Source organism: Pipistrellus kuhlii, unplaced genomic scaffold (genome assembly GCF_014108245.1).
Source record: "Pipistrellus kuhlii isolate mPipKuh1 unplaced genomic scaffold, mPipKuh1.p scaffold_m20_p_25, whole genome shotgun sequence".
Taxonomy (NCBI): domain Eukaryota; kingdom Metazoa; phylum Chordata; class Mammalia; order Chiroptera; family Vespertilionidae; genus Pipistrellus; species Pipistrellus kuhlii.
Genome location: NW_023425524.1, coordinates 4577600 through 4591915, shown reverse-complemented (window position 1 = coordinate 4591915; position 14316 = coordinate 4577600). Strand labels below are relative to the sequence as shown.

The 14316-nt window shown below is 44.5% G+C and overlaps 1 protein-coding gene across 7 annotated transcripts in view; it reads right to left on the bottom strand.

Annotated features, from left to right (window-relative positions):
- Positions 1-14316, bottom strand: part of ESRRG (estrogen related receptor gamma) — a 444044-nt gene that overhangs the window by 99203 nt on the left and 330525 nt on the right. For all 7 annotated transcript variants that reach the window (XM_036453512.2, XM_036453514.2, XM_036453510.2 and 4 more), the window contains one exon: positions 12503-12619. In XM_036453512.2, the coding sequence (XP_036309405.1) occupies positions 12503-12619 (117 nt within the window). The remainder of the gene's footprint in view (positions 1-12502; positions 12620-14316) is intronic.

Genomic DNA, 14316 nt, shown 5'->3' with positions numbered 1-14316 from the left:
TTTGATTTCCCAAGGCAGTGTCCGAACACCTGGACAACAGAATAATGACGACGGTGCTGATAAGAAGAGCTTACATTTACCGAGGACAGACATTTGTCAGACTTTGCGCTACGTATTTTAAATACACCACCTTCTTTAGTCCTCACATCAAACTCTGAAGAATATACATCATTATGATCATCCCTATTTATAAAGAAAAGGTGGCTAGAAACATTAAGAAACCTGCTAGTGATTGTCAAAAAAAACACAACTCAGATCTGCCTATTAGGAAATTCCATGACCTTAATAATATGCTATGTAGAATAGTGAGTTTATAATACACTCCAAACATATTATACTTTGCAAATAGCCACATTAAGCCCATGCCTTTGTAAGATATTACACTACCTAATAGACTTTTGTAATGTGAGAGGAAACTAATGATTCGTAATTGAACCCATCTCCACTTACCACAGGCCTGAATTTCTTTAAAATATCCAGCCATGAAGGAAAATGAAAGTAAATTTTAAAAAAAATAATAATAAGAAGAAGCCCGGCCAGCATGGCTCAGTGGTGGAGCATCGATCTATAAACCAGGTGGTCATGGTTTGATTCCTGGTCAGGGCACATGCCTGGGTTGTAAGTTTGATTCCCAGTGTGGGGCGTGCAGGAGGCAGCTCATCAATGATTCTCCTTCATCATTGATGCTTCTATCTCTCTCCCCCTCTCTCTTCCTCTCTGAAATCAATTAAAAAATGTAGTTAAAATAATAATAGTAATAATAATAATAATAATAATAATAATAATAATGTGCAGGTGCCTTAGCACTTCATGTTACAAGATTTTTTGACAATGATCTCTCTCTTTAGGATGGCGAAGACCCCAGGACCAAGCTCAGCATCCGGGGCCCATTAACTGTTTTCCAATATGCAAATGCCTGGTCTCCCCGGACTGCTTAGGAGGGCAGCTGACTCCAGCACTGTCTCTTCTGGGCTTCCGTTTAAATCAATGCCTTCTCGAGGCTGCTGTTAGATCCTGCAGCTACACGTTAAGGAAGAAAAGGTGAGGAAGAGAAGATGCCCAGCTTTCTGAGCTTGGGAACTCAAGGAGGCCAGCTCCCCAGGGACATCCAAATAGAAGCAGAGTTACTACCTGGAAAAGCTGGGGGATTCTGTTCTTTCTACCTGAACAAAACTCCTGATGGGTTTTCCTGGTGTACATAACCAAATGGTTAGAGATTTGTGAGATGATGGAGGGGTGGGGGAAGGGAATCGCTAACATTTCTTAGGCATGCACCGCTTGAACTGAATTCCTGTTCTTTTTCCTTTGTCACCATTAGTGAAGCTTTGTTTTTTGACACTCTCCCCTCCAGATCCTAACGAATGACTCCTGGGGAGACCTCCAGATGCAGGCTGCAAATCCAGACCTCTTGCTTGTGGAGCATGAAAGGGATGGAGCAAATAGAAAATGAAATCATCAGTCAAGGACCGCATGCCTCTTGAGGCAGATGCTCCAGTCTCTCCTGCTGCACAGTTGCCTCTGATGCCCCCATAGGGTGGGGGAGGGAAGTGTTGCTTAGAAATCTGGGCAGCACTTACATCGCCCAAGCCCTTTCTGAGACAAGATAGAAACACCCTACGCAGAAACTTTATGAAATAATATGGGGGTTCCACAGAGAGCAATGTTTGCAAAAATCAAAACGCATCCCTGCTCTGGCCTCGCCCGTTTGCGTTAGGGTTTCTGCAATCAGGAAAGATGCTGGAATCCTAACGCTCTGATCCCAAAGGCAGCCCTTGACATAAAGGTCTGTTTGCTCACAAGTAGATTCCAGAGGCTTCCACTGGTAATGTAATGGGAATCACAGTTCACCTCTCCACACTCTGGAAAGATTAACTTCCAAAGAGGAAAATCAAAAGACTTCATTAGGAATGTATGAGTGTAGTCAGAAGATGGGCTCAGAGTCCAGAAAATTTGGACTGAACCCTGGCTTTATGGTGTTTTGTTTTGAATCCTCACCAGAGGGTATTTTTTTCCCATTACTTTTCAGAGAGAGAGAAAGTGGGAGGGAAAAAGGAAGGGGGAGTGAAAGAGGGAGAGGTGGACAGAGAGATAAACACTGATGGGGTGGAGAGTAAATTGGAAGCCCAGGTATGTTCCCTTGACCAAGAATCGAACCTGAGACTTTTTTGGTGCTCCTACAGATGTTCTAACCACTCAGAAACACTGGCTACGGCAGGGTTTACCATTTACTTGTCTGGTCTTAGCAAGTTATTGATATGTTATTTAAAATAGGCCTTAATTTTCTCATTTCTATTCATCAACTTATCAAATATCGAAGGAGAAGGAAGATATAAAACAATGCCAACATAAATTCGATATCACATGACTGCTGAAATCAAATTCTGTCATGGTCACACACATATATAGAGAAGAAATAATTTACATATAATGATTGCCTCTGACTTGTTTCTAACATCATTATTTGGGACAAAATTATTCCTAACCTTTAATTTTCATAATGGAACCAAAAGCTAAAAAAGAGAAAAAGAATCATGCTGTGTTTTATTGAGCACCTAGTATGTATGTGATGATTATGCTAAGTGCCATGGAGGACTGAAATAGAAACAGCCACAGTTCCTGTTCTCACGTTGTCTATGCTCTCCTCTGTGAGGCACTCTCAGTGACTGAGTCCTAAAACTTAAAACTAACACAGCATTTTCTGAGTGTTGGTTGTTTGCTGGGCACTAGGCCAAGACTATGGCATCTATTACTTCCTTTAAACCTCAAGACAACCCTCTGGCTATATCTTTAGGACCCCTACTTTACAAAGAAGGCTTCCGAGGTGCAAAGTCACTAGCTGAGGATAACATAGCAACTAATCAAGTCTGGGTTGAACCCTCCTTTTCTGCACTGTCCAACTATCACCAGCCACGTGGGACTATTTACTAAAATTAAAACTCAATTCTTCTGTTGTAGTAGCTGCATTTCAAGGGTCCCATCAACAGTCTAGACACCATCTGATCTGAGATATCAAGATTTTATCATTGTAGTCTACTTTCCTCTTAGAATACAGCAAGTTAAGATGCTCTATTGCAGGCGTCTTCAAACTACGGCCCACGGGCCACATGTGGCCCGCAGAAGAGTCTGATCCGGCCCGCCAGGTTTTTTGGGCAGTGAGCGCAGCCGAGGTGTTACAGTAGGAATTAGTAGTTCATATAGTCCGGCCCTCCAGCTCTCTGAGGGACCGTGATCTGGCCCCCACTTTAAAAAGTTTGAGGACGCCTGTTAGTCTAATAGAGTCTATAGTCTGAAACAATAGAAAAGATGGTGACATCCAGAAAGGGGCGAAATCTGTGTGGTTGTAAGAGTGAGGCTTAAGATAAACTCCATGAGGGCAGAAAGCTGTCATGTTCACTCTTAATTTCTGACAGCTAATACTCAACTGTATAGAACCATGCCTCAAAAAATACGCACCGAATGGATGGAAAGTGTGGATGAGTCAACGTTTAGAGATGGGGCTGAGGAACCTGTATAATTTTGACCCATGAGTAGCTACAGAGCAACTCCAGGAGGGAAAACCTGACCCCAACTCGAGATGTTATAAAGAACAGGGAGGTCCCAGCCAGTCTGGTTCAATGGATAGAGCATTAGCCTTCAGATTGAAGGGTCTTGGGTTCGATTCCCAGTCAAGGGCATGTACCTCAGCTGCAGAATTCCTAACTCTGGTAGAGGCAAGGTAGGGGCATGAGTAAGAAGCAACTAACTGAAGGAGATGTGTTTTCTCTCTCCCTTTCCTTCTCCTCCCTCATTTCCATCTTTAGAAATCAATGGGGGGGAAAAAGAACAGGATGTATTTCTCCAAATGTAGAAATATTTACACAGGTTAGAGCCTGAGGCAAGAATCCACTTTCCTTCCCAATATTTCCAAATTATGCAGGAATTGATAATAGCCCAAGACTGGCTAAGGTCAGAGTAATTGCCATTTAATTGGCTTCACATATTCTAATGATGACGATAATGTGGACACTGAAGAGAATTACAGTCCTAGAGATGAATGTCCGGGAGAGCAGAAAGGTGAGTGCCTGGGAGGGGGGCTAATTATGGAGGTCGCTAACTTGAGAATCGCCAAGTGGCCACTTAGGTACAGCTGGGTAGAAACTTTGCTTTTAGAAGAAATTTTAAAACAAAAAAGTTTTTTTGTTTGTTTTTTTTTAAAGGGGGGACAAGGGGAATGGGGAGGAGGAGGAGGAAGGTGTGAGCCCCATAAAGGTGATGTGTGCGGGAGAAGTTTCCTTAGGGGACATGAATTGGAGAGTCCAGGGAGAAGCCACTAGCTGAGGCTCAGGTGGCTCTGTGGAAGACACGGGAGCTGAGAGCTGAGAGGCTGGCCAGGGAAAATGGACTCAACTTCCCAAGAGTTGAACCTGAGCTAGGAATTAGTTCAGGTCTAGGCATACACACATCCCGAATTCACCAGGGGAGAGCATGACCTCCTTGTTCTATTCTACTTGGTAAATTCCTCACTTGACCAATAGACCTAAAATAATCCAGGCATCTTAACATTATTATGATTACTCAGTCTCTGTGGAAAAGATATAATAGTTGAAAAGGAATAGTTGAGGAAAACAGGGAAGGGATTCTGATCCTGGATTCGCTTAATACTTGGACAGACAGGTTAACCAAGGGGCCACTGCTAAGAAAGCCCCCATTTGGGTTTTTCCCTGGGTCCCCCTTGCTCACCACCTATACAATATTTTATCAGTCACCTATAAAATAAGAGCTTGTTACAATGGGGGTTTTACAATAGCACAAATCCCAACCATCTCCTGGCAAAGGTCTCTAATGCTCCGGCTTCCCCAAAACATGTCCAAGCTGTGCTCTTTCAATGGTATGGCTCAACGGTGTCGGGTAAAAACAAATTTGTGGTATGGAGAATGGGCTGACAGTCACACACGTGAACTCCCCTCCATCCTTCCCGTTGTACCTGGGCTGTGTCGTCCACCTGGGTACCAGGGCTGAGTGGGCGTGGCGGGTCCCTGAGATTTGCTCCAGTGGCTACAGAGCCACGCTGGCTCCCACACAGCACAATCTGCCACTCACTGAAGGCCGGCCCGCCAGGAAGCCCAGGGATGGACTCCCCACCAGAGCCAGCAGGCCCCGGGGAATTTGGCGAGCACCGGGCATGCCGACTTCTGCCAGCTAATTGGCTTTGGGGAAGCCGCTGACCTACTCTCCACCGAGTGGATCTTGTGGACCTGGAACCCGGCCTGCCTCCCATCATTGATCAACCTTGGCCGAGCCAGCTGGCTTGTTCCTGTGCAGACAGCTTGCCTCGGGGAAGCGGGTTGGTGGCTCCATAACCTACTAAGTGAGAGAGACACAAAAGTACAGAACAGCCTCTTCGACAATGACCAGCGCGTGATTTCAGCTTTCATTTGAGGGCGACTTAGGAAGGAGCAAAACCATCTAAGACACCTGACATAACGTGGAGGGAGCCGTCTTAACAAAAGGGTGACCGACAATTAGGAATAGTCCCCACATGAAATATTATACAATCACGAAGCACTGCATTCAAAGAGCCTTACATGTCTACCAGGATTCCCTTCCATTAAGTGTAAGCGCAATACCCTCCTCATCAACGCCACATTGACTTACGTGTGCATGGGTGAAAAGGAGCCTAAATCTGTTATCTGGAGCCAGGAGAGATTCCACATCAGAGTCCTCTGTGGCTGGGGGAGTCCCTCCCCCATCACTCACTGGGGTGTCCCAGGACGCTCAGTGCATGAGCAAATGTGGAAGCAGGTTTTCCCCATCCTGGAAGCAAGACCCACTGGGGATTTTATAATCCAAAAGGGATAAAAACGTGTAGCGTACTGGAATAACTGCCAGCTCCCTATTTCAAGTTCACAAATGGGGATGACACATGCGGACAATGACATAAATGATTAACTTTTAATAGTGCTCCGAGGAGAGCCGGGGGAAGGGACTGAAGAAGCAGCTTCTCATAATTGCCACCTTGCTGTCCTCTCGCCAAAATGTAGTGAGGGGAGATGGATTCAGCTCCAACAATCCTGGTGCTCTCTCTGGTAAGTTTACATGAGACAATCCACTTCATTTCTAGTGGAAGCACTATCTTTGGAGAATATGTTCTTGCACGATTGCTTCAGAGAACCAGAGGCACAGAGGGAGCGTGTGACGGCCTATGACCCTCATGGATCAGATGCCAATGCAGTAGCATCTTTAAAATATGAGTGTTTTCATTTTCCCCATTCATAAAACCAGTAGACTGGAATACCCCACTGGTACCCGATGGCCTAGCCTCAAAATAACTGAGGCACAGGGTCAAAGGCAAAACGTATGGTTCTGAAGGCACTCTATTCAAAGTTTTTGTTGATTTTAGAGAAAGAGGAATAGAGAGATAGAGCATCAACGATGAGAGAGAAACATCGATTGGCCGCCAGCAGCAATCTCTTGCTTCCATTCCCTCTGTGCAGTGGGGAAATGCCTACTCCAGGGGTCACTGGAAGGCTTAACAAAAAAACCAATTAAAGTGCATATGAATATATGAAGCTCTTAAAAATAGGTTATTACTTTTACCTGCAAAATCTTTGCTACTCATTTTGAGACCTTTCCTATCAACAAAGCATGAACAGCTTGGCCAGCCCAGCTCAGCAGTTGAGTCTTTAAGGTCAGGGTTCGATTCTGGTCAGGGCACATGCCTGGGTTGCGGGCTCGATCCCCAGTGTAGGGGGTGCAGGAGGCAGCTGATCAGTGATTCTCATCATTGATGTTTCCATCCCTCTCTTTCTTTCCCTTCCTCTCTGAAATCAATAAAAAGCTATTTAAAAAAAAAACAAAGCGTGAACAACAACCAAAAAAATCACTGCCTGGTATCTACTTGAAATAACTTTTTTGGTGGCACCTTAGACATATTCCCCAGTGGCTCAGTGTCAGGACTGAGCTCACAAAAAGGCGCTCTTTGCCGCTGCTGATCTGATAACTTGGGAGTTTTGTCTAACACTCTGCATTAATGAGGGAGCTTCTTAGGATAATATTACAACAGAGAGTGCAAGAAATACCAGGGAGGTCAACGCGATTCTATTACCTGTCATCTAACACAGAAATATTTTCCTTGAATACCATTAAAGCTTCCTCCTTCTCTTTGTTCTGCTTTTTTGAAGGCGTTGAGAATCCGAATTTCCCTACCGATAATTTCTGTTTTCGACTTGGCAACATAATGATATTAGACTTCAGGGGGAGAGGGAAAAAAATTCACCTTGGCAATGTCTTCTTTGGGAGTTTGTACAAAAGAGATTTTGTTCTTCGGATGCATTTGCTAAGCAGGTTCTTTAAGTAAGCAAAAGCACAGCTGCCTGCTACTAAATGACCGGATTTGCTTCATTTTTTTTTTTTTTTTAAGAGAACCTACATGGAAAATGCTACACTCTTTAAATAACACTTTATTAAAACGGAAACTATAAACAGAAGGACAATTAGACTGGGGTGTTGTTCTTTGCCGGCCTGCTGATCAGGCTGAACCCAGAGGACCGGGAGTCCCCGCTGCCATCTATAAATCAAGACACAAGCTGTGAAGGCAGCAGAAACAGTTCGGGGATAATTTTTCCTTTACATCTTGGGGGGTTCGAGACAACTGATTGGGGAGATGGCATGGCAGTGACATGAATCAAGCCGTGCTATCTCCTGCACTACGGATGCTCCTCCACGTAGCATGTGGCTGCCTCCGGATGAACCCAGGTGAAGTTGAAAGTAAGAATCTAACCCACTGAACATGGGAGCCAGGCCTAGCCCATCTGACACGTGCTCCGAACACTTCTTAGCCTTTGCCTGGCAGAGTCACCTAACACACTGGCTACACTGCCAGTGGCCTGGTTGACACTCCTGATCACAGGGCCGCCCGGGAGTTAAGCTCAAGGCCGGTGTCCAGCATCATGAGAAAGCACCCTATTGCCCATTGCTCACCTGGGAGAAGATCAACATTCAAAACCCAAAGCATGTTTCATACGCGGTGCATGTCCTTTTGGAACCATCGTAAATTCCAGAAATATTGTGTCAGGACTTGAGTCTAAAACTTGAACCTGACTGTGTCCAGCAACAACAGTGGATGCTGATCGGATCCTTACTCTGAGCCACACTGGGCGGGCGAGCACTTAACCTATAGTGTCTTACTAGGCACAACACTTTATTTGCAAACTCTATCATTGCTACCATCATTTTACTGATGATGACACTGCAGATTAGAAAGGTTAAGCCCTAGCTGGTATGGCTCAGTGGATAGAGCATCGGTCCAAGGACTGAAGGGTCCGGATTTGATTTCGGTCAAGGACAGGTACTTTAGTTGCAGGCTCGATCCCCAGGGCCCATGCGGGAGGCAACCAATTGATATTTCTCCTTTCTGTCTCTCGCCCTCCTATCCACTCTCTCTAAAAGTAATCAGTGGAAAAATATACTAGGGTGAGGATTACCGAAAAATAAAATAAAATAACTTTAACAAAGAAAGGTTAAGAATCGCGCCCCCCCCCTTTTTAATTTTTTTTTAATTTTATTGATTTCCCACAGAGTGGAAGGGAGAGGGATAGAGAACTAGAAATGTCGATGAGAGAGAAACATCGACCAGCTGCCTCCTGTACACCCCCTACCGGGGATGTGCCAGCAACCAAGGTACATGCCCTTGACCAGAATCGAACCTGGGACCCTTCAGTCCACAGACCGACACTCTATCCACTGAGCCAAACTGGTTTCGGCTCCCTCCACACCCCTGACTTTCTTTAAGGCAAAGTATAAATGCTCATTTTCCCCCCATGATACAGCTAAATTGGTCCTCCATACTGTGCATAAAGGGGTGTTTTGCTCTCATTTGCAAGAATCCAAAAATAAAAATTAATAATTGAGTTGCCAAGGTGAAACCCATCACAGCAATAAACAGCAAAACAGCCTTCATCCTTTGATCAGTGAATTCTCTACCTAGGTAAAATAATTACTGCTTTCATACACTGTCTCTGCCACCGACAGGGAGAAAACTGAACGCGCAGGCCCTGCAGTCATCTTTAAGTAACAAAGGACAAGGATCAACATGAAAATAAATCTTGGCCGGATTTATGGGTGCACGTTGAGGAGGCCTTGTTTTCCCCCTTCAAATACACGATAACTGCAAAAAAATGAAAGGCGACTGTGGAGGCCAGATAGCTCATAACAGATGGGCTTTCTCTGACATACAGTATGGGGGGATGCCGCAAACATCATGCAGGCCCATCACTCCTGAGGCTTACCAGCCGAGGAGAATTCTTCAGGATGCGGAATGGTTGGAACCACTCAGATTTGAAGAAACTGTCATTTTTTAAGTGTACTTCTTGGGATGTTGTTATACTGCGGTCTTCTGTTGTTTCTACACACATCTGTTTCATGGCTTCAACTATAATATTATTTCCCCCCCCCAAAAAAAAAAATTTCTAATCATAAAATCAAATGTCATTCATTCAGATACTATTCTGGTGCTGGCTCACGAGAAGGCATGCTAGGATCTGGTAAGAATTTAATTTATGCCATATAATGTAACTGGAATTGGTCACCCAAGGGGCCATCACTTCCCTTTTGCAACCCAGGTCTTTAGCAGAAATGGTGATCAAGCCCTAACCGTTTAGCTCAGTGGATAGAGCTTCAGCATGGGGACTGACGGGTCCCAGGTTCAATTCCGATCAAGGGCAAGTTACCTCAGTTGCAGGCTACTCCCCAGCCTGAGCTCTGGCCCGGGGCTCCTGCAGGAGGCAACCAATCCATGTGTTTCTCTTACATCAACATTCTTATCTTTCCCTCTCTCTAAAAATCAATGGGAAAATATCATCCAGTGAGGATTAACAACAACAACAACAAAAGGAAATGGCAATCAATAAAGGGTTATTATTTTTAAAGAAGGTCTCATTTTTCTATAAATCTCCCTTCGGGGGAAAAAAAAATTCATTTCCCTCAGGCAGGCGTTATCTAAGATGCATTTGGCTAGTTGACTCAAGAAAATACCTGCTCAAGGAAAGAAAGTCCCCATCAAAGCTGCTGAAACCTGATTTCATTTCAGATTTGAGAACTAATGTTGTTGTTTTTTTTTTTTTGTTTAAATAGATTGTGTCTGTCAATTTCCAGACCCGCTGAGCCACCAGCCTGCGTGGACCGCCGTGGTCAACACGGGGGTTGTAGCAGCAAATTTTATTAGGGGCTGGTAATTGAATTGAACAGGTTTACATTTGAATAGATTTACTACATCCTGATCCCTGACACACTGCCTGGGACTCAACTCCCTCTCCATCCATAAAGACACACTTAAGACTGGCTCATTCTCTCCAGGCGGAGCAGGCCGGTCTGGAGCCGAGGCGATGGCCACACGGAATTGTGCATTTATATGCTGGAGGGAAGGCCGTTTGTCGCTGCATATTTTTTTCAATTGCAAAAATAAAAGCATGTTCCATATTTGCTCATCACCATTCCATCCTTTCTCTTTCGGGGAGGGGACTAAGAGAACTGGTATTTGCCCATCAAAGGAGGCATAAGGGGGTAGAGGAAAAATGAATTATTACATGAGTATATCAGCCACAGCAGCAATTTCCTTGAAAACAGACCCTCTCTATAGGCTGGATCAGAGCATGGGAAGAGGCGTGGACATTAGGTAAGCACCATACCCATTGCCTATCACCAACAACTTTTAATTAGACACTGTTCACAACTCTTGAGTCGCTTTCAACACCTTTCAAGATGTCTCCTGCTTAGAAACCAGAAGAGGGTAAAAGTATCAGGGGAAAACATTGTTTTCTACTTCCTCTTAAACCTGGAAGGACACACGGTCACGTAAACTACAGCAGTAAGATCAAACTGATCAGAACATTTTTATCCAGCTGGAAATGGAGACATATCCCAGCATTCTCCAGATTTTGAAAATGAAACCAGTATCTAGGACACATCAACGCAAATGTTGTTGACTCATGTATTACTTTCATAACACGTTTAAAAATTGACTTGCTCTTTGAAAAATAATGACTTCTCAGCTCCCGACTCTTCATGAAGCTTTTTTTTGTTCCTATCAAGGAAGGAGTTCTCAGTGGACAAGCCACAGGGAAGCAGGGCGTGATTTCCACACCCCCATCTATGATCTGATTCACTCATTGTCTTATCACAATGACACACCACCTATGATCTGATCCACTCATTGTCCTATCACACCCCTCACGGTAAACATTTTGGACTAAGAACAAACCAGGAAAAGGGAAGCTGAGTGACGCTCTGGTTAGTTCTTGGGGAACACGCTTGGATCTTTAAATGTGGAGGATAAAAAGCCAGTGGTCACCATTAAAGACACAACACACAGAGCCAACCCTAAGGAGGCAGAGTCTATGTCTTCACAGAAGCTGTATTTAAATATTTACTTTACCTCATTGTCTCTCAAATATCAATGGCCACGCTTTTTTTTTTTTATTCCTTTATAAAGTTATTGTATTTAGTTTAAATCCTGGCAAATTTTCTGAAGAAAAGGAGATAGTATAACTCAAAGGCAACATGTAACATGCACATTTATAAAGGCACCCATATGCACAAAGATGCATTAAACACACACGCACACACACACACACACACACACACACACACACAAAGAGAGCTAAATCTAGGGTTTTCAAATAAAATAAAATAAAACAAATTTTCTCTGAGCTAGAATGTTAGTTTCACAGACATGCTGAGACACACAAATATTTCAGGACCTCTGATATGGGCGGGAGCTGAGAGAATTCTAGAATCTGACCATTTGCTTCCAGTTCCTGGCTCTGTGAGCTTAGTCAGTGCGTTCAGCACAGAGTACACACGCATGATTATCATCTTGTGTTTGTTGCTATTATCCCCAACTGAGAGCCGCAATGTTAATGTCATGGCTGCAAGTTCTTTCATAATGGAAAATCAATCCAAAAGATAAGACTGGAAGACAATAAACCATGCTTTAAATCTAAGATTAATTAAGCAAGAAGAACATGGAAGCTACATGAAATGATAGATATGTTAATTAGCGACATGGTAGCAATTATTTTACAAAATACATGTATATCAAAAACAGCAACTTAGGCACATTAAATATACACTCTGTCAATCCTAGCTCAATAATGATGGGAAAAATCTCTCTGTGAACTTGATAAAGAGAAGAAATGCAGGAAGACAAAGAGTCGCCTCCTGGTTGCTCTCCATCTTCCACATTCTGTAAATTATAAGGATGAAGGAAACCAGAATTGCCCAGACCTACCTGGTGGGTTGAGCCAAACAACAGGTACACCCCGCCTTGCGGATGTCAGCAGCTAGCCACGAGGTATCAGAGAGGTCACATAAAGAAGAGGCATTCCGACCTCAGATCCCCAGATCCGGGGCACTTACTGTGACCTCATCTTTCCCTGGATTCTCTCGCATTGTGACAATTTCTTGTGTCCCCTCCCCACCTGCCATTCCCAGCCTGAAGCGCAGGGCTACCGCCCAGGGGCCTTACCTTCCTTCAGCATGCCCACTTTCAGACACTTCATGAAGCGGCAAGCTTGGCAGGACTTACGCCGGCGCTTTGTGATCTCGCATTCGTTTGTAGCAGGACAGCTGTATTCTATGTTACCTGAAACACAGGGCCAGTGGGAAACAAGCCATCAGATGGGAAAAGATTGATCCAGGAAATGTGAGCATCTCGAAGGCAGTGGATGACTGCTGTCCCCTTCCCGCAGAATTATTAAATGACAGGCACGGGGCTGTGACAAGTGTCATGAGGCTGGATGCTCTGGGACAACGGCTGAAGACACATTGAACACCGAGAAGATATCTGGTGAAGCTCTTCTCGGACTTCTGTTCATAATGAGCCTTTCACTTGGTGATTAGCTTACCCGGACCAAGACCCTGACCCGGTCTCCCGGGATCTCAGGATCCAAAGACATTTTGAAGCAGATTATTTCTTTAAGACCTCAAGCATCACAACTATCTTCATGATTTCTCTTATTTTATTAAAAAATTTTAATGCTTCCAAATAAACTGATGAACAAAAACAGATCCAGAGACGGAGAAGCATCAATAAAACCATCAAACCTCAGAGGCAGGGGAGATTGGAGGTAAGGGGGAGAGATCAAACAAAGAACTTGTATGCATGCATAGAAGCCTAACCAATGGACACAGACACCAAGGGGTGAGGGTATGAGTGTGTGTGTGTGTGTGTGTGTGTGTTAATCAATAAAGAAAAAAATTTAATGCTGACACCATTGCAGTTGTTGCCTTTTTCCCACCCTTTGCCCACCTTCATCCACCCATCCTTTTCTCCACCTTCCTAGGCCTTCACCAAACTATGAGTGTCCGTGGGGCATGCATCCATGATCTTTAGCTGAGCCTGGGTTTCTTTGGGTGACTACTGTTGGATTGCATCAGGCATATTGTCTTTTTTTAAAATATGTTTTTCTTAATTTTTAGAAGGGAGAGGGAGAGAGAGAGAAACATCATTGATCAGCTGCCCCCTGCACACTCCCTACTGGGGATGGAGCCGCAACTCAGCTAAGTGTCCTGAGCACAAATGGAATTGACAACCTCTTACTTCCTGGGCTGACACGCAACCACTGAGCAACATCGGCCAGGCAGGCATATTGCCTTTTTGACATAGACTTCATTGAGGACAATAACCATCAGATTCATTTGGGACTTTGTGGGAAGATCCTACAGGGAAGCCATGCCTGAGGTTCCCTGATTCTTGCTAAACCTGAACCACAGTCTCACAAAACAACTCAATGCTTGGTCAATGCTTCGCTATTGGTAAGCAATGATCCTCATCTTCATCATCACCATCCTTATCACCCTTGTTACACCGCTTGCAGAAGGAGATACAAACCCGCCAGCCCCATGAAAGTGCGATGGGTAAGAATAAACTGAGGTGAAATTGTGTTTTATCATCCGAGTTTACGTTTAGAGGTAGCACTGACACATTTGAAACGGTATGTTGCCAGAAGAAGATCCGAACTTCATCTGGCATTGGCGTGTGGGAGGCGCCCTGGGCCTGCCTCCAGCTTTGCAAAGATGCTGCCTTTAGCATCTCTGCCCACCAGCTCTGTCCCAATGCCCTGGAAGGTCTCCCGCTTCCTCCTAACCCTTTCCCCTGGTGATTAAGTGCATTAGTATCTTAATGAAAATGCATCCTGTTTATTGCCCTCTTGGGAAGGAGGAGGTCATCACACCAAATGCATAAATTGTCATCAGAGACGGTCTGAGCATAATTGCAATTTCGCTGCTCCGTGGCTGCTGTGCCCAGGGTCCGTCTGAGTCCCCTGAAAGGAGGCCCGG